The sequence below is a fragment of the Prionailurus bengalensis genome, chromosome C1 (assembly GCF_016509475.1).
Source record: "Prionailurus bengalensis isolate Pbe53 chromosome C1, Fcat_Pben_1.1_paternal_pri, whole genome shotgun sequence".
Lineage (NCBI taxonomy): Eukaryota > Metazoa > Chordata > Mammalia > Carnivora > Felidae > Prionailurus > Prionailurus bengalensis.
This window is the reverse complement of record NC_057345.1, coordinates 3957086-3976221: the sequence shown is the minus strand read 5'-3', so window position 1 is coordinate 3976221 and position 19136 is coordinate 3957086. Positions and strand designations below refer to the sequence as shown.

Sequence of the window (19136 nt, the reverse complement as noted above, 5' to 3'; positions counted from 1 at the left end):
TGGTCAGGGGAGAGGACTGCCCAACTCAGAAATGCCGAATTCCAGGGGCGCCTGGGTGGCGCAGTCGGTTGAGCGTCCGACTTCAGCCAGGTCACGATCTCGCGGTCCGTGAGTTCGAGCCCCGCGTCGGGCTCTGGGCTGATGGCTCAGAGCCTGGAGCCTGTTTCCGATTCTGTGTCTCCCTCTCTCTCTGCCCCTCCCCCGTTCATGCTCTGTCTCTCTCTGTCCCCAAAATAAATAAAAACGTTGAAAAAAAAAAATTTTAAAAAAAAAAAATAAAAAAAAAAGAAATGCCGAATTCCGGTGTCCACACCCCCGGCCCGGATGGGATTCGTCACTGTGACGGGAGGATGGAAATGTGGCTGGCTCTTTGCTCCTCCGTGAGCGTGCCCTCCCACCTCTCCCTCTCCGGCTCTGCCACTCAGCCCGCGCCCTCCTCCCTGTCACCAGCCGTGTGGCCTCAGGCAAGCCGCTTCACCTCTCTGGAGTCACAGCCCTGGTGCTCTGCCCTCCCTGCTGGGCCCAGGATGTCAGGGGACTGCGGGCGCGGGCGCGGTGGGGTCTGCATCCTGAGAGAGCCCTCCTGGACTCTCCCGAGGCCACGGGCCCGGTGGCCCGCCCCTCCCCCACCACTTGTGTGCTGTGTTGCAGCTTCGACAAGAAGGGGGACGTGCACTACCTGATCAAGTGGAAAGACCTGCCCTATGACCAATGCACCTGGGAGATCGACGACATCGACATCCCCTACTACGACAACCTGAAGCAGGCCTATTGGGGTCACAGGTGGGCTGGCCGCCGGGCTGTCCCCGCCCGGGCTGTGGCCTCCGGCGGGCTGGAGCTTTGCCCATCTGCACCCCCCTCTTCCGCAGGGAGCTGATGCTGGGTGAGGATGCCAGGCTGCCCAAGAGGCTGGTCAAGAAGGGCAAGAAGCCAAAGGAGGATAAACAGAAGCCGCCAGACACACCCATCGTGGATGTGAGCAGGGAGGCGGGTGACGGGTGGGGTTGCCAAGGCCCGCCACCCCGGGCGTGGCCACAGAGGATGGCCCGTCCTGCAGAGGCGGGACAAGGTGATCAAGACCCAGGACCGCCCAGGTCCCCCAGCCTGTGCAGCCCCCCCCCGCCCCCCCGGGACAGAGACGGCTTCCTGTGAGATTTGCACCGTGGGTTATCTGTGCACAACTGGGGGGGAGTGGGGGGCAAATAGTCCCTGCTCAGCACACAAATTTACATTACTTTAGGTGAGCTAATTCCAAGCATTTAAGTCAACTTTAAGCTGACATGGTAATTATACACCTTTTTTTTTTTTTTTTTTAATTTTTGGGACAGAGAGAGACAGAGCATGAACGGGGGAGGGGCAGACAGAGAGGGAGACACAGAATGGGAAACAGGCTCCAGGCTCTGAGCCATCAGCCCAGAGCCCGACGCGGGGCTCAAACTCACGGACCGCGAGATCGTGACCTGGCTGAAGTCGGACGCTTAACCGACTGCGCCACCCAGGCGCCCCACCTTTCTTACCTGTTCAGGGAGAGGAGACCCCCAACTTGCCCCACCCCCAGCTTTGAGCCCATCAGGGAGGGGAAGGGTGGACCTTTATTCCTTTAGCAAAACTTCCCTGGGGTGTCTGCCAGCTGCTGGCCCTGTGGGAACAAGGACTCTGGCCCCATTTCAAAAAGTGCCCATCTCCCAGGGGCCTGTGGCGTGAACACACAGAACATAGGGGTTCGACCTGGGACGGTGGGATGCCAGGGAAAGGCAAACGGGCCTGGTCCATCTGGAGGACTTCATGGGGGAGGCGGCTCTGAGCTGTAGGATAAAGGAGACAGAGGGTGATGTTTAGGATCGAGTGGATGGAGCACCTCAGGCACGCACCAAACACATGTTGACTGAGTGCCCACCGCAGCCCAGGTACTGTGTGGGGCTCAGAGGAAGCAATGGTGTACAGGAGGAGTGTGGCGACCACAACCTGGGCTCAAAGTCAGAGAATCCAGCCATCAGGAAACTGCCCCGATAGCAGAAGTACAGGGCTGCTGCAGGAGGACAGGGGAACACCTGAGCCAGAGTGGGAGTCAGGGAGGGCTTCTTGAAGGAAGAGGCGTTCCAGCCAAAACATGAAGGATAAATAAGTTAGCAGGGATGAGAGAGTGGGGAGGGTATTCCAGGCAGAAGGAATGGTGTGTGCAAAGGCCCTGGGGTGGGCTCCGGTGCCCAGGATTCAGGGTGTATCTGAACCTCTGCCTCCCCTGCAGCCCACGGTCAAGTTTGACAAGCAGCCTTGGTACATTGACTCCACGGGTGGCACACTGCACCCGTACCAGCTGGAGGGCCTCAACTGGCTGCGCTTCTCCTGGGCCCAGGGCACGGACACCATCCTGGCCGACGAGATGGGCCTGGGCAAGACTGTGCAGACCATCGTCTTCCTCTACTCCCTGTACAAGGAGGTGCGCGGGCCGGGGCAGGGGCCCGGGAGCGGTGGCCGGTGCTGGCCGGGGTGGGGTGGGCAGCCTCACTGCTTCTGTCTCCCTCCGTCCCCAGGGGCACTCCAAGGGGCCCTACCTGGTCAGCGCGCCCCTGTCCACCATCATCAACTGGGAGCGGGAGTTTGAGATGTGGGCGCCCGACTTCTATGTGGTCACCTACACGGGGGACAAGGAGAGCCGCTCCGTGATCCGGGAGAACGAGTTTTCTTTCGAGGACAACGCCATTCGGAGCGGAAAGAAGGTGTTCCGCATGAAGGTGAGTGCCCCTCATCCGCGGGGAGGACCCCGGAGAGGCTCCGGGTCTGTCGCTGGGGCCGCAGGGGCCCTGCGTTCTGGCGGGGGTCCCTCAGCTCCTTTGGAGGCCTGTGGCCAGCAAAGGGCTTCTCTGCAGGGAGAGTTACCCGCGTCTTGCGGCTGCTGTCACAAAGCACCACAAGCCGGGCGGCTGACAACAGACTTACTTTCTCCTGGTTCCGGAGGCTCGGAATCTGGGGTCGAGGTGTCAGCAGGGCCACGTGCCTCTGAGGGCACCAGGGGAGGGTCCTTCCTGCCTCCTCTGGCTTCTGGCGGCTGTTGGCGTTCCTTGGTTCACAGCTTGGCTCACAACTAATCACACCTGCAAAGACCCTAGTTCCTGGAAGGGCCACATTCCGAGGTGCTGGGTGGACACGGATTTTGGGGGGAACACAATTCCCCCGAGTACACCAGCTGGGCGACCTCTCTGTGCCTCAGATTCTTCTCAGCAGAATGAGCTCACAGACCCCACAGGGTCATGGAGGGGCGACCGAGTGAGCCAGGCAGGGTCTGTCCCACTTGATTGTGCCCACGGGTCACCAGGGCTCTTGCTGAAGGGCAGGTTCTGATCCAGCAGCTCTGGGGTGGGGCCTGAGACTCCGCATTTCTGACGAAGTCCCAGGAGGTGTGGGTGCCTCTGGTCCCCAGACTCCCCCAGAGCACTCAGAACAGTGCCTGGTGCATGGGAGGCCCTCAATGAATCTCAGCACTTACGCTGGGGGCTGGGGCTCCCCTCCCAGGATCCTGGGGGGGCGGTTCTTACCCCAGCTTGCTGCAGCATCTTGGAGCCTCTGTGGCCCCAGGGGATGCCCAGTAACTATTTGCTGAATGAGGGGATGACTCAGATGATGGACCTGTGGGCCAATTAGTCACAGAAAACTTCTCCTGAGCTCACACTGGGGTCCTGTGCCGTGCTGGGCACTCTATAGACTCACCTCCTTTACTTTAGTTTTTAAAATCGTGGGGGGCGCCTGGCTGGCTCAGTTGGTTAAGCGTCCGACTCTTGATCTCAGCTCGGGTCTTGATCTCAGGGTTGTGAGTTTAAGCCCCACATTGGGCTCCATGCCGGGCACGGAGCCTGCTTAAAACAAATTGTGCTAAAATACACAGACATAAAATTTACCGTTGTGACCATTTTGAAGCGTGCGGTTCAGGGGCACCGAGTACCCTCCACCATCGGGCAGCCATCCCCCATTATTCGTCTCCAGAACTTTCTCCTCTTGCAGAACCAAAACTCGGTCCCCATCAAGCAGTAACTCCGCCAGCCCCCGGCACCCGCCCCGTGATTACCGATCAGTGCCTCATTTGAGTAGAATGGCACAGTGTATGCTTTTTTGTGACTGGCTTATCTCACTTAGCAAAGTGCCCTCAATCTCACCCTTGTCGTAACATGGGTCAGAATGTTCTCCCTTCTTCTTCTTCTTCTTTTTTTTAGTGTTTATTTATTTATTTTGAGACAGAGAGAGAGAGAGAGAGAGAGAGAGAGAGAGAGCGCGTGTGTGTGAGCAGGGGAGGGGCAGAGAGAGAGAGGGAGAGAATCCCAAGCAGGCTCTGCACTGTCAGCGAAGAGCCCAATTCGGGGCTTAATTCCATGAACTGTGAGATCATGGTCTGAGGCAAGATCAAGGGTCGGACACTAAAGTGACTGAGCCACCCAGGCACCCCCGGAGTGTCCTCTCTTCTTAGACCGAATAGCACTCCATTGGCGAACTGCATTTCCTTTTTCATTCACCCATCCAGACCCTTGGGTGGTTTCCACCTTTTGGCTCTTGTGAAAATGCTATGAACATGGATGTGCTGACATTTACTCCGAGTCCCTGCTTCCCTTCTGTTGGGCCTTTGGGTCTGTATCCAGAAGCGGAATACTTGGATCCTGTAGTGATCCCATGTGCGTTTAATTATTTTAAGGGACAGCTTTTGCCCGCTGGATTCTCATGGCGTTCCTCACGCAGACAGGATCTCTCCTTTTTTTTTTTTTTTTTTTTTTTTTTACCAAAGGGGATACTGAGGCTCAGGAGGCTAATAGCTTGACTTGGGTCTAGCTGGAAAGGGTAGGGCCGGGTGCAAACCCAGGGGCCACCTGCAGGCAGAGCCCGTGCAATGAGACGCCCCTCTGCCCCTCTCTGGCCCCTTCACAAGGGACGTCGGTCGCTGGGAGATCCGGGCTTGGATTGGCCAGGACTCCTTTGCGGGGCCCAGTGGAGACTGAAGACGCAGGGCCCCTGGTTCAAATGCAAGAAACAGCGTTTTCCTTTTTTTAGTAGTCTCTCTCTCGACCTCTGGGTGGTGGTTTTTTTAAAAAAAATTTTTTTTTTCAACGTTTATTTATTTTTGGGACAGAGAGAGACAGAGCATGAACGGGGGAGGGGCAGAGAGAGAGGGAGACACAGAATCGGAAACAGGCTCCAGGCTCCGAGCCATCAGCCCAAAGCCTGACGCGGGGCTCGAACTCACGGACCGCGAGATCATGACCTGGCTGAAGTCGGACGCTTAACCGACTGCGCCACCCAGGTGTCCCTGGGTGGTGGTTTTTATTGGCTATTTAATGTCCTGTTTCCTCAGCACAGGGCTACTCTCAGGGTGAATGCCCCCCATGCCCGGGCCTGGCCCCCACAAGGGTGTGAGGCATTGGTGTTTGCTGGGTGGGGACAGGGAAGCTGGGGGCTCCGTCATTCCATAGATATCCTCTTACAAAACACAAATTCAACAACGTGATTATCAAGAATTTCAAGTCCGTGGGGGCACCTGGGTGGCTCAGTCGGTTGAACTTCAGCTCAGGTCATGGTTTCTCGGTTTGACAGTTTGAGCCCCGCGTCGGGTTGGCTGCTTGTCCGTGTAGAGCCCGCTTCGGATCCTCCTGGCCCCCCTCTCTCTCTGCCCTCCCCCCACTCTGTTTCTCAAAAATAAAATAAAACTTAAAAGACAAAAAAGAATCTCAAATCAGCGACGGCAGAGCATTTAACCACACGTGCAGGGATCGCTTCCCTGTGCGAATCCTGGTTCTGCCATCCATTGGTCTTGGGGACCAGCCTGAGATCCTGTGAGCTGTAAATGGGGACAATGACAGCGTGGGGGGGGCGGCTTGTGAGGATGAGGGGGCTTGCCCCCGCGGCCCTTCCTGTCAGTCCCAGAGCCTCCCTGGGCCCTCCGGAGTCCTGTCCACCCCTCCTCCACGTCTCCTTATCTCTGGAGACCCTACCTGCTCCCCTCCCAGATGCTCCTCTTCCCCTCCAGAAAGAAGTGCAGATCAAATTCCACGTCCTGCTCACCTCCTACGAGCTCATCACCATCGACCAGGCCATCCTGGGCTCCATCGAGTGGGCCTGCCTTGTGGTGGACGAGGCCCACCGGCTCAAGAACAACCAGTCCAAGGTAGGCGGTGCTGGCTGCTGGCCCCTGGAGCCACCCCTTCCACCCCGGTGGAGGGGTGGGGTGGGGAGGGGTGCCGGCTGGCCACCCCGCTCCCCCTAACTGGCCACCTCCTCCCCGAAGTTCTTCAGAGTCTTGAACAGCTACAAGATCGATTACAAGCTGCTGCTGACGGGGACCCCGCTTCAGAACAACCTGGAGGAGCTTTTCCACCTCCTCAACTTCCTGACTCCAGAGAGGTTCAAGTGAGCCAGGGGGTGTGGCCGGGGAGGGGTTGTGGCCGGGGAGGCAGGCTGGCGGGCAGCCAGGGAAGACCAGTTCAGTGGGAGCTGGAGCTCAGCTTCCTTGTCAGTAAAATGGGAGCATTAGCAGCAGCCTGCCCCAAATGACCTGTGCGGGAGGGGCCGCGGCCCTGGCGTGTGCAGGGGGCTCAGTGGACGTGAGCTGCCCTGAATACTGTGACTGATCCTCGGCTCTGTCCCAGGAGACCCCCGGGGCGTCCTCTGGGGCTGCTGTCCTTGCCCCCCATGCCCTGTCTCATTCCTTCTCCTCCACTAACACCTAAGTGACCACCTGGGTGACAGTGATGAGGGCAGAAGGCTGGGGGTGGTGGTGGATATGGGGTGAACACGGAGCCCCTGCCAGTGGGGGGCCCCGGCCTCCTTGCCTTCACCTACCCCATTCTCCGGCTCAGAATGGGGGGTTCAGGGTGGAGGGTGCTGACTTCAGAATCAGGAGATACAGATTGGAGGGCAGGCCGCACCATACAACCTTGGGCCCCCATCAGCCTCAGTTTCCTTTCCTGTAACAGGGGTAAAAGTCCTAGAGACTTTGTTTCCAGGACAGCTTTGAGGAGAGGAAGTTATCCTATGTGGCCGAGCTATACTGGAGGGGTGGGGACACGGGCTTAGGTGGACACTGAAGGGACACTTAGGGCAGGGCGAAGGCTCCCAGGCCCACCAGCTAACCGGCCTGCCCTTGACCCTCTGGTCCCCCACCCCAATCCTGACTTCCTCTGCAGAGGGCTTTGGCCTGTTCCAGTCCCCTGCTCCTGGCTCTGATCCTGGTTCTCTCTCGCAGCAATCTGGAGGGCTTCCTGGAGGAGTTTGCTGATATCTCCAAGGAAGACCAGATCAAAAAGCTCCATGACCTGCTGGGGCCGCACATGCTGAGGCGGCTCAAGGCCGATGTGTTCAAGAACATGCCGGCCAAGACCGAGCTGATCGTTCGCGTGGAGCTGAGCCAGATGCAGAAGTGAGTGGACGCTCCGCCCCCGCTGGGGCCCCGCCACAGAGCGGCCTGCCTCACGCCCCCTGGGCTTGCCTTCTCCCAGAAGGTCTGACTGAGCCTTCCAGCAACGCTTCCCCGGGTGATGGGAAGGCTCTGCGCCCCACACCCTGCTCCCTCCCCTCCCCCGCCGACCCCTTGACTCACCTTTTGCACACGCTTCCTTCTTTGACCTCTTTCACCGGCCTGGGTTGGGGCTGCCTGAGGCTTTTCAGTGTCCTCAGTAACTTGCTGGGTGAGTCGGGGCCTGGGGCTTCACCCGGCAGGGCCCCTCTGGTCTCTGTAAGTGGTGCTCGGCCGGCAGCCCCTCTCCCTGCAGAGCAGAGAGTGTCCTCTCAGAGGTCGGGGCGGCCCTGGCGTCCAGCCTGCCTTTCCTCCTCGCCCTGCTGCAGGAAGTACTACAAGTTCATCCTCACGCGGAACTTCGAGGCACTGAACTCCAAGGGGGGCGGGAACCAGGTGTCGCTGCTCAACATCATGATGGACCTGAAGAAGTGTTGCAACCACCCCTACCTCTTCCCCGTGGCTGCCGTGGTAGGTCCCCATGGCCGCCCTGTGGCCACTGTAGTGGGTGCCCGTGACCGTCACGGTAAGGGCCCAAGGCTGCCGCGGTAGGTTCCCTTTGCCCGTCGTGGTGCCTGTCCGTGGCTGCCGTGGCACCCTCAGCCCCCCAGCCTTCCCCGCACGTGTGGACTTACAGGTGATGTGGCCCCGTTACACCCAGTTTCTGAAAACTTACCTCCGTCCGTTGCTCAGGCAGGCCCTCTCCTTCCCTTGACCCCTCCTTGTGCCCACAAAGCAGTGGGGGGCATCAGGGCACCCCAGGCTGATCTGGCTGTGCTCGGTCACCGGGGGAGTCCGGAAGGCCTGCGTGGGGCCCCAGGTAGTCCTGAAGTGAGAGACTGGACCCGGGTCAGGCACCAGCTCCAACCCTGTGGTCTCAGGAAAGCCAGTGGTCCTGCCCCGAGCCTCAGCTTTATCTTCTATAAAATGGGACAGTAACAGCATCTGCCTGAAAGGGTGAGGGCCGGGTGAGAAAGTGCCCTCAGAGAGAGCCCGGCACGGCCGTTCTTGTCACCGTCACTACTGTTCTGGTTCTTGCTGAAACCCTCCGCGGTGTCTGCCTCCTGCCCCCAGACAGCCAGACACGTGCAGAGGGAGCCGTGGGGGGCCGTGCTGTGGGTGATCTGCCCCCCAGATCTCTCTCACCTCCCTGGCACAGCAGGGCCCTTGGGCTGACGTCCTGCCCAGCTGGGGTTCAGGGCTTGGCCTTGCCAGGATGCGCCCTACCGTGACCACAGAGACCAGGCATAATTCCTTCTGGGAAGGCCGGCTGAGCTTAAGACCCTGTCATTGCCTGTTGGCTGATGTCCCTGGTGTCCTGGTGGAGTGCCAGCAGGGGGAGACGGAGGGCTCTGCCTGGGAGTGCCGTGTGCCCGGAGGGCCCCCGTGGGATGAGTGGCCTGTCTGCCCGGTCCGACCCGGGAAGCCCCCCAATGCCCCACCTTCTGCTGTGTCTACAGGAGGCCCCCGTCTTGCCCAATGGCTCCTATGACGGCAGCTCCCTGGTCAAGTCCTCGGGCAAGCTCATGCTGCTACAGAAGATGCTCAAGAAACTGAGGGATGAAGGGCACCGCGTGCTCATTTTCTCCCAGGTGAGCTGACCTCCCTGCTTCCCCCCCCCCCCCCCCCCCGCAGCCTCCACTCCACATCCTGCAGAGGGCACCCCTGCCAGCTGAGGGCGCCGCCTGCCGGTGGCCCTCCAGGCCTGGTGCTCTTTCCCGGTGGACTGCACGTCAGAGGTTGTTCGTGTGCACCCTGGCCGGGCACAGCCCAGAAAGCTGGCTGGGTGCCAAGCTCCAGGAGCTCAGGGCATGTTGGCCATAAAGCCCAGCGTCTTCCTCACCACCTGCCCCTTCTGGCCTGCCCCCCCCCCCCCCCCCCGAAGCAGCAGAGCCTTCCCCGGTGTCCAGGCTGGGACGACAGCCCCTGGCCCTCACCCCTGCAGCCTGACTTGTCACAGGCGGGCCCTGAGGCTGGTTTGGGCAGAGCCTGTGCGGGGGCAGCTCCTCCTGAAATGGCACGCGTACCACTGCCTCTTGGCTGGTCAGAGGCAGGCCGTGCAGCCTCGGGGGTCTTCTGGTCTGTGCACCCCTTGTTCCCTCACCCCTCTGGTTGCATCTGTCAGGCTCTGTGGGAGGCACGGGGCCAGTCCCTGTCCTTGAGACACGCCCAGTCTAGTGTGGGAGACGGATGTGGGTGACGGACGTAAAGAGACATTTAGTTCCGGGGTCGTCTCTGTGATGGGAGTCAGCAATGGTCCTGCGGGTCCTGGTGCTAAAAATGCTCCTGTATTCTGGGACGGAGCCAGGCCCCTTGCTCAAAGCCAGAGAGGAGGATGTGGCTCTTCTGTGTACTGAAGTCAGCTGGTGACCGCGGCTCCTGCCTGCAGCCCCGACCCCACCATGGGCCCGCAGGAGGCCCAGAGACGTTGGGGAAATCTGACCAAGCCTGGCACTGTGGACTGGCTTGGAGACTGGACCCACAATGCCCCCAACCCCCTGCCAACATAAGATATGATTCTGGGACCAAAGAGAAGGGACTGCGCAACTCCTAGAAATGGGCACAGAGGGAAAGGGACGGAGACAGAGCACCTAAAACGGGCCCACAAACCCCACTTCCAAACCTCATGACAAAACCGGATATTAGGACATCCCACAAAACAGTACGTACATTCCAAACGAAAAGAATAATAGAAAAGCCTGAAAAAGACTTCAGACAAGCATGTTTAGGATCCCCAAAATTAATGGAGTAACAACCCATAAATCAAGAAGAAATCAGTTAAGCACAAGCAGGAAGAAATGAACAAGAATAATTGGATAGGAAAAGGGTCTGCATGGAACTAAAATAAAACATTTCAACACCTTGGATAAACTCTCAGCACTGGTGAGGGCAATGCTGATGAATGGGACCTGGTGCTGAGAATCTCCCCAGAATGGAGCAGAGAGACACAAAGATCAGAAAGGAGAAAGTGCACGAAGGACACCTTGAGAGGCTCCAATAATCATCTAACAGGAGTTGCAGAGGAAGAAATAGAGAAAATGGCGAAGAAGCTGGAATCCGTGAGAGTTTGCAGACCTGGGGGAAGACGTGAGGTCTCAGATCTGAAACGTACTCTGGAGTACCAAGCAGGATAAATATAAAGAAACGAATCCCTAGGCACCTTACAGGGAAATCACAGCACTTCAGACCTAGTACCTACAAAGGAATGATGATCAGACTGTCCTTAGGCTTCTCATCGGCAACAACAGGTGGCAGGAGGCAGTCGTAAAATCTTCAGTATCCTGTGGGAATGGATCATTTTATATCCAGCTCAACTATCTCTCAAGAATGAAGGGAGATACACGGGGTAATGGGAGCCCAGAAGGGACTGCTATTCTCTTCTTATAGGGAGCAGTGAAATCAGGGAAAACCTCACAGAAGAGGTGCTGTTTGAGTTCCCTAGGCAGTAAGGGGGTGGGCTTTCCAGGAGGAGAGGCCAGGTCATTTGGGGTAGCTGAGGGTATGATGGAAGCATTGAGACATGAAGCCCATATAGAATGCCAGGGTGAGGAGCTGGGATTTTGTGCTGTGAGGTAAGGGCAGGGCTGCTCAGAGCTGTGCTTTAGACAGATGGCTGTGGGGCTGGTGTGGGTGATGCAGTGACTCTGGGGGTCAAGGCTGGAGGCTGCATTCTTCTCCAGGGAGCCCCGAGTCGGGTCTGCCTGGGTCCCACCTCTCTCCCCACTCAACAGGCAGCTCTGTCTTCCCCAAACTCATGGGGACCATGCCCGTGGCCCCATGGGATTCCTTGCTCTGGGGCAGCCCCTCAGGCATATCATGTCCCCTGCAGATGACGAAGATGTTGGACCTTCTGGAGGACTTCCTGGAGTATGAGGGCTACAAGTATGAGCGGATTGATGGTGGCATCACTGGGGGCCTCCGACAAGAGGCGATCGACAGATTCAACGGTACCCTGCCTTACCCATGCATTCTTGACTGGGACCCTATATCTGCCCTTCCTCCCAGGCTGGGGTCTCAGCCAGGCCACCCAACTGATGTTCAGATTAGTTTGCAGATTGGTGTCTAAGTCCTAACAGCTGTCCCTTTTAAATGCTAAAAGGAATGAATTCCACGGAACCTCTGGGGGCTGCCTGGGGTGCTGAGGGCCCAGTAGGGAACACCTGCTTGGAACTGAGACCCAGACCAGGAGAAAGAGGAAATTACCACCTCTGTTACTAAATGAAGCTGGGGCTGAGGGTCTGGCCGGCACCTGTGGGCTTCTGATACCCCAGATAAGCCACCGGTTACCAGCAGTGTGGGACAGAAGCTGCCACCCTAAAACAGACCGCGGGAGGGGTGGAGCTGAGCGCCTGCTCCCTGCAGGCTGCTTCCTAGTGACAGAGAGGAAGAAGCAGAGCCCTACGCATCCAAACTCAATGTACTCTCTTCCTGGCCCGGGAAGGAGAGACCGGAGCTTGCTGGGCAGTGAAGGAGACCTCCGGAGTGGGGGAGAGGTCAGGTGACCCAGTGCCCCTTTATAGTGGCAAGGTTTGCAGCAGTGATGATGAGCTGTTTCCCTGGGGCTTGTGGCTTTCTGCTGGCCTCCACCCTCAGAACAGGGCTGGGGCCCCACTGCCCGATCGCCCAGGGGAGGGGTTCCTGTTGTCCACTCGTGTTTGAGGTGAAGCGAGTCCAGAGTTGCAAGATCTAGACCGAGGTGGGAGTGGCCGAGGCCCCGGGAGGATCGGGAACCTGTTTGCAGCTCTCTCGGGCGCACAGGTCAGACCCCGTCACTTATGAAGGGCTCAGGTGGGCCTGAGAACCAGCTGTCCTGCGACAGTGGGAGCTGCCCGGTGGGGTGGCCGGGGCCCTGTAGTTTGGTCTTTGCTCATCTAGGCTTTGAACATAACTTCCTTCTCTCTCTGGCTCCCTCCTGTGGAGTCAGGACTCAGAGCACAGCTGGGGGCTGAGTGGGGCTCAAGGGGGCTGCTCTGTCCCCACCCTGGGCCCTGGGCCTCCTCAGGCTTACCCTGAACACAGCTGCGGCTGATGTCATCTGTGATGGGGCCACGGTGTCCCAGCACCCCCCTCCCCCTCTCCTGTCCTCTCCAGCCCTCCTATCTGCTGTCCACCTGTGCCCACCCTCACCTCTCTGGGCAGCCCCTCACTGGCCCCACTGGGCACCTGCCTCTCTTCCTCAGCCCCCGGGGCCCAGCAGTTCTGCTTCCTCCTCTCGACCCGGGCGGGTGGCCTGGGCATCAACCTGGCTACAGCAGACACGGTCATCATCTACGACTCGGACTGGAATCCACACAATGACATCCAGGTCTGTGGCCCTGACACCGTAACCCTGTCAGAGAGCCCCCTTGCCACCACTGGTTCTGTGGGCTTTCCACCCCTCCCCCTCAGACTGTGTGTCTGGGTGTCACCTCCCCCTGGGCCACCCTCATGGAATCCCAGCCCCAAGAGGGGACCTGGGAGGTGAGTGGAGGCTATGCCCTGCCCCTCCAGCTTCCTCACTGTACAAAAGAGGAAATGCCCAGAGAGGGCAGGCAATGTGCCCAAGGACACACAGCAGTCTGTGTGGCTGATAACCCTTCGTCTGTCCCATCACTCTTAGGATCAAGCCCATGGGGGGAGTCAAAAGGAGGGAGTCCTGGGACCCAGACGGGGGGCAATTTGGGGGGGAAACCAAGGAAATACTGGGGGGACAAGCCTGTGGGAGAAGAGATGGAGGAGGGGCAAGCGGGGTTGGTGAGGAAGGATGGAAGGGCTGAAGGTAGGGGTGTGGGAACTAAGACACACGCTCTTGTCCCTGGCCACCTGGGGCAGGGATGGACACACTGAGTACATACTGTTAGGGGCACACACAAACTCATGTCTCACGCACACGTGTGTGCGCCCACGCAGAGTCACCCACACAGATAGTCACGCTAGGGTCGCCTCACGCAGACGCCTGATGCACAGAGCCTCGGGCACGTCCTCATACCACTGGGCAGCTTGCTGGCCTTGCTGCCCTCCCAGGGTGGCCGAGTGTCTCCAACAGGAGCTCCTGCGGTCACGAGCGGCTCGCTTCAAGGGAGGTGCCACCCCACCTCCCCAGGACTGCCGTCAGAGCCCCGTGTGGCTTTCTCAGGGGCACACACTGGCTCCCCCGCCCCTGCACACACCCCTGCCCACCTGCAGTTTTGCCTAGTTCCACCTATGGGGGCGCCCAGGCCCACCCGAGACCACCCACGGTCAGGAAGCCAGCACAGCCCCATGCAGAACATGCCCCTGAGCACGCGTGCACGCCCCTCCCACCTTGCGGTGCCCGGCCCTGCGCCACCCCCCCCCCCACCCCGCCCTTGGCTGAACCCCCAGCACTGAGCTGCCGGCTTGCCCCCAGGCCTTCAGCCGCGCCCACCGCATCGGACAGAACAAGAAGGTAATGATCTACCGCTTTGTGACTCGGGCCTCGGTGGAGGAGCGCATCACGCAGGTGGCCAAGCGCAAGATGATGCTCACCCACCTGGTGGTGCGGCCTGGCCTCGGTTCCAAGTCTGGCTCCATGACCAAGCAGGAGCTGGACGACATCCTCAAGTTCGGCACCGAGGAGCTCTTCAAGGACGACGTGGAGGGTGGGCGTCTAGGGCGGCTAGTGGGTGGGGGTGACGCTCCATCCGTCCCCGGGGCCCACAGCCTTTCTCCTCTGCCCCCGTCTCTTGGCCACGGAGGGTAGGTTCAGGGCGGCGTCTCTAGGCACTGGGGCTAGGGGTTGCCCCCCAGCCCTGCAACCCCTCTGACTCTGTCCTACAGGCATGATGTCTCAGGGCCAGAGGCCTGTCACGCCCATCCCGGATGTCCAGTCCTCTAAAGGGGGAGCCCTGGCTGCCAGCGCCAAGAAAAAGCATGGCAGTACCCCGCCAGGTAGGGGCGAAGTCAGCCTAGCTCCCAGCTCCTCTTGTGTTTCGAGGGGTGTCCCCGGAGAGGACGGGTTTCGCCCCGCCACCCCTTTCTGTGTTTTGTCGGGTTCCCGTGTTCGCCCCCACTGGCCCCTCACTTGGGTGCCCGCGGACTGTCCGGTAAGCAGGCAGCCGCGCTGATACGGTGCAGGTTCCGCTCTCTGATCACCATGCCCCTCTGCTGCCGCCCCTGCTGGAGGCTGGGAAGGGCCATGGTCGGGAGTCTGTTCCTGTGGGGTCCCCACACTTGGACCTGGGCACCCCATCTTGTCCCTTCACTCTGCACCCTGTCTGCTCCCAGGCGACAACAAGGACGTGGAGGACAGCAGTGTGATCCACTATGACGATGCGGCCATCTCCAAGCTGCTGGACAGAAACCAGGACGCCACGGACGACACGGAGCTGCAGAACATGAACGAATACCTGAGCTCCTTCAAGGTGGCGCAGTACGTGGTGCGCGAGGAGGATGGCGTGGTAAGCCCGCGGCCCCGCCCCCGCTGCGGCCCCGGCCCCGCCCCCGCTGCGGCCCCGCCCCCGCCGCGGCGGCCCTTCTCCTCTCACAGCAAACTTTTAATCCTGGGTCTCTCCTGGGTGGTGTCTCCGCTTCCTCCTCCTCCGCTTCCTCCTCAACTCCCATCACCCTCCATGCAGACCCTGGGTGCTAATTATCCTTCAGGAACCAGGAGCCTCCTGAGGGCAAGGCTGCGGCTTATTCACTTCTGTACCCCAGTGCCTGGCACACGGCCAGGAAATACTTTTGGAGTGAATGAATGAATGAACGAACGAACGAACGAACGAATGACTGTGTCAGGGGCAGGAGGAAGACCTGTTGGGGCTGGGGTGATCAAGGTGGCTTCCTGGAGTAGGCAGGCTTTCCGATTCATCTTGGGCTCTTGGAGGGTGGGGAGTGGCGGAGGCCGCTGGGAGGCTCCCGGGGGGAGCTGTTGGTCCCACCTCCGAGCATCCGGGGCCTGCGCCTGCGGGGCCTGCGGGGCCTGCGGGGCCTGCCCTCATGGGCCCTGCGCCTGTGTCCAGGAGGAGGTGGAGCGGGAGATCATCAAGCAGGAGGAGAACGTGGACCCCGACTACTGGGAGAAGCTGCTTCGGCACCACTACGAGCAGCAGCAGGAGGACCTGGCCCGCAATCTGGGCAAGGGCAAGCGCATCCGCAAGCAGGTCAACTACAACGACGCCTCCCAGGAGGACCAGGGTGCGTGGCCCCGGGCGGGCAAGAAGCCCGTGGGCGCTGAGAGTGCGGGCGGTCAGAGGGCTGGGGGGGGGGGGGCTTGGAGAAAGGGGGCTGGGAGCAGGGGTGGGTGCCGGCTGTTTGGGAAGCTTGGTGGCTAGGGGTCCAGTGACTTCACCACTGCTCCTCGTGTGGCCTTGGGGAAGCCTCAGTTTCCGCATCTGTGAGAGAGGGATGATGGTGGTGTCATGCCTTAGGATACAGTGCAGGGCTGTTGGGGTTCAGTGAGCTCCCAGGAAGTACACGTGCTCGTTTCGTTGTCCCTCACCCCTGGGCTGGGTTTTGGGGGCTTGGCATGGCCCTGGGCGTGGGGGGGCTCACTCTGTGCCTCTGCACGTGGCCCCTCACAGAGTGGCAGGACGAGCTCTCGGATAACCAGTCTGAATATTCCATCGGCTCCGAGGACGAGGATGAGGACTTTGAGGAAAGGCCAGAAGGGCAGAGTGAGTCTCAGGACTGGTGACCCTGGACTGGGGCCCAGACACTTGTCAGGGAGCTGCTGGTCAGCCTGGGGTCCCCTGGGGACACCAGGACAGTCGTCCATCCTTTGGAGGATGTCCTGAGGGGTTCTGCTGTCCTGGGGTGAGTTGCTGGAAGGTATGCGGGGGGTCGGGACACCCTGGGCTCCGGTGAGGTGTCGTGGTGGGTCTGCTTCCCAGGTGGACGGCGACAATCCAGGAGGCAGCTGAAAAGCGACAGGGACAAGCCCCTGCCACCTCTTCTCGCCCGTGTGGGTGGCAATATCGAGGTGGGGCCCGCCTGCACCCCACTTTCCCAGCTCCCCTTCCCCCTCCTCAGAACAAAGAGCTCATCCCTGCTGCACCTCTGGGGGTGTGGAGTAGGGATAGAGGCGGGGGGGGGGGGGCGAGGGGCCTGCCCAGCGTCACAGCCAAGTAGAGGTGGGGCCAGGACAGACCCCTGGGTCTTCGGGTCCTGCCTCCTCTGTGTTTCTCCCAGCTTCTCCCCTCCGTCCGCCTCTCTGCCCATCCCTGAGTTCTCTGCTCCTCCGTCCCACTCCCCGCCTGCCCAGGTGCTGGGCTTCAACGCCCGGCAGCGGAAGGCCTTTCTGAACGCCATCATGCGCTGGGGCATGCCCCCCCAGGACGCCTTCAACTCCCACTGGCTGGTGCGGGACCTTCGAGGGAAGAGCGAGAAGGAGTTTAGGTAAAGGGGCTGAGGTGGTGGCCCGGGGTGTGGCTGCCCACCCCAGAGCGGGCAGGCTCCACTGAGGGCACCTGCCCACCGGGCTGTGTTTGTGTTCCCGCCCTGGCTTACTGTCTGGAGGATTCCTGTTGTCTGGCCTTTGGGTGGGCAGGGCTCAGGTGCAGAAAACCCTGAGCAGCCGCCTCTGCTAGACCAGATCCAGGGCAAGGGCTGTCACGGGGGGGCTCCCTTCTGGGCCCCCCGCCCCCAGTCCTTCCCTAGGGGCCTGACCCAGCAGGCCTGACTGGGAGGCAGTTGATGGATGATGGCTCCAGCCAGGGGGTTACCTGGGGGTCCTGCCAGCCCTCTCAGAGGGTCCTTGCTGGCCCCTCACTCCCTGAGCCCCAGTCCCCCCCCACCCCAGAGCCTATGTGTCCCTCTTCATGCGGCACCTGTGTGAGCCGGGGGCTGACGGTGCAGAGACCTTCGCGGACGGCGTGCCCCGTGAGGGCCTCTCGAGGCAGCACGTGCTTACCCGCATCGGGGTCATGTCACTGGTTAGGAAGAAGGTGGGTGAGTAAGCCTTGCCTGGGCCTTTCCTGGCGGCCCCCCCATGGCCCTTGTGTGCCCTCTGGGGGTCAGCGGGCAGAGGGCAAGTGCCTGGCTCCGGGCACTGAGTCAGGCTAGAGGGACCCCTCTGAATGCCTCTCTGGGCGGGGGTGGGGAGGCTGGAGGTGGGGACGGTAGGTCAAGGGGCAGAGCACACACTGGGGTGGGGGTGGGGCCTGGCGTAGAGGTTTGTGGTCAGAAGTGCATTCGGCTTGGCCAGCCTCGGTGGGGAGGTGGCATTCATCCCAAGCCCGGGACACCCCCTGTCCCTCCAGCCACCCTGAGGCCCTTAGCTCTGGGCTGAGACCACTTCCCTCTCTCCTTCCCTGTCTCCTGCCTCAGGTTCAGGAGTTTGAACACGTTAACGGGAAGTACAGCACCCCGGACTTGATCCCCGAGGGGCCCGAGGGCAAGAAGCCAAGCGAAGTCATCTCCTCGGACCCCAACACGCCAGTGCCCGCCAGCCCTGCCCACCTCCTGCCGGCCCCACTGGGCCTGCCAGGTCTGGGCTCCGATGTGCGGGGGAGGGCACCTGGGTCACGGGAGGTGGCAAGGCCCCGGGAGACGCCGGGTCCTCTGCACAACCCAGGACGGACAGCCTCCCTTCCCCCGCTGCAAGCTTCTGCCTGCAGAAATGTCGCTGTCCTGAGAGTTTATCTTTTTAATGGCTATTTACTCACCACAACGTTCAGTCCTTGCAAATCTTACTATTCGGTAGTTTCTCGTGTGTTCACAGGGGTGAGTTGCCTCTAATTCTAGAGCATTTTCATCCCCCTGTGAGAATCACATACTTGTTACCAGTCATTCCTTACTCTTTCTCCCCCGAGCCCCTGGCAACCACTAATCTACTCTGTGCATTTGCCTGTTCTGGACGTTCCATGTACGTGAAGCCACATAACACCTGGCCTTTTGTGTCCGGCTTCATTCTCTAGCATGTTTTTTATTTTTTTAATTTTTTAATGTTTATTTAATATTTGGGAGCGAGAGAGAAAGAGTGCCAGCGGGGGATGGGCAGAGAGACAGGGAGACACAGAATCCGAAGCGGGCTCCAGGCTCCGAGCTGTCAGCACAGAGCCTGACGCGGGGCTCGAACCCACGAACTGCGAGATCGTGACCTGAGCCGAAGTCGGACACTTCACCGACTGAGCCCCCCAGGCGCCCCCGTCTGGCGTGTTTCTGAGGTTCATCCACGTTGTAGGGCGTGTCCCGCTTCCTTCCTGTTTTTGGCCGGGTGATACCCCATTGTGTGGGATGTGCCGTGTTTCTGTTTGCTCGGCTGTCAGCTGGTGGATTTGGGACCATCGTGAATAAGGTGGGGGGTGCCATGAGTCACGTGGCTGTGAGCGTGGCTAGGAGTGGCACTGCTGCATCACGTGGCCTGACATTCTGAGGAACTGCTGGACTTTTTCAGAGTGGCCACGCCATTTGACGTTCTCACCAGCAACGTGTGATGCTTCCCGGTTTCCCCACCCCCTCCCCGAACATTTGTTTTCTGACTTTTTGCTTACGGCTGTCCCAGTGGATACCAAGTGGTGTCTCCCGTGGTTTTGATTTGCGTCTCTCTGACGGGTGAAGACGTTGAGAATCTTTTCACGCGCTTCTGGGCCATTCGCGTGTCTTTGGCGAAGTGTCTTTTCAGATCTTTTGTTCCTCGTTAATTGTCTGTCTTTGAGTGTCTTTTGGTGACCCATGTGTTTATTTGGGCAAAGTGTCGTCTTCCCTC

General features: G+C 60.0%; 1 protein-coding gene across 4 annotated transcripts in view; it reads left to right on the top strand.

Moving 5' to 3' along the window:
- Positions 1-19136, top strand: part of CHD5 (chromodomain helicase DNA binding protein 5) — a 63126-nt gene that overhangs the window by 26423 nt on the left and 17567 nt on the right. For all 4 annotated transcript variants that reach the window (XM_043573630.1, XM_043573629.1, XM_043573628.1 and 1 more), the window contains exons 12-31: positions 652-783; positions 870-975; positions 2249-2440; positions 2535-2735; positions 6008-6145; positions 6266-6387; positions 7223-7396; positions 7822-7963; positions 8953-9084; positions 11322-11439; positions 12673-12797; positions 13860-14091; positions 14270-14380; positions 14717-14889; positions 15451-15625; positions 16012-16104; positions 16321-16409; positions 16692-16825; positions 17229-17373; positions 17756-17915. In XM_043573630.1, coding sequence (XP_043429565.1) covers positions 652-783; positions 870-975; positions 2249-2440; positions 2535-2735; positions 6008-6145; positions 6266-6387; positions 7223-7396; positions 7822-7963; positions 8953-9084; positions 11322-11439; positions 12673-12797; positions 13860-14091; positions 14270-14380; positions 14717-14889; positions 15451-15625; positions 16012-16104; positions 16321-16409; positions 16692-16825; positions 17229-17373; positions 17756-17915 — 2894 coding nt within the window. The remainder of the gene's footprint in view (positions 1-651; positions 784-869; positions 976-2248; positions 2441-2534; positions 2736-6007; positions 6146-6265; positions 6388-7222; positions 7397-7821; positions 7964-8952; positions 9085-11321; positions 11440-12672; positions 12798-13859; positions 14092-14269; positions 14381-14716; positions 14890-15450; positions 15626-16011; positions 16105-16320; positions 16410-16691; positions 16826-17228; positions 17374-17755; positions 17916-19136) is intronic.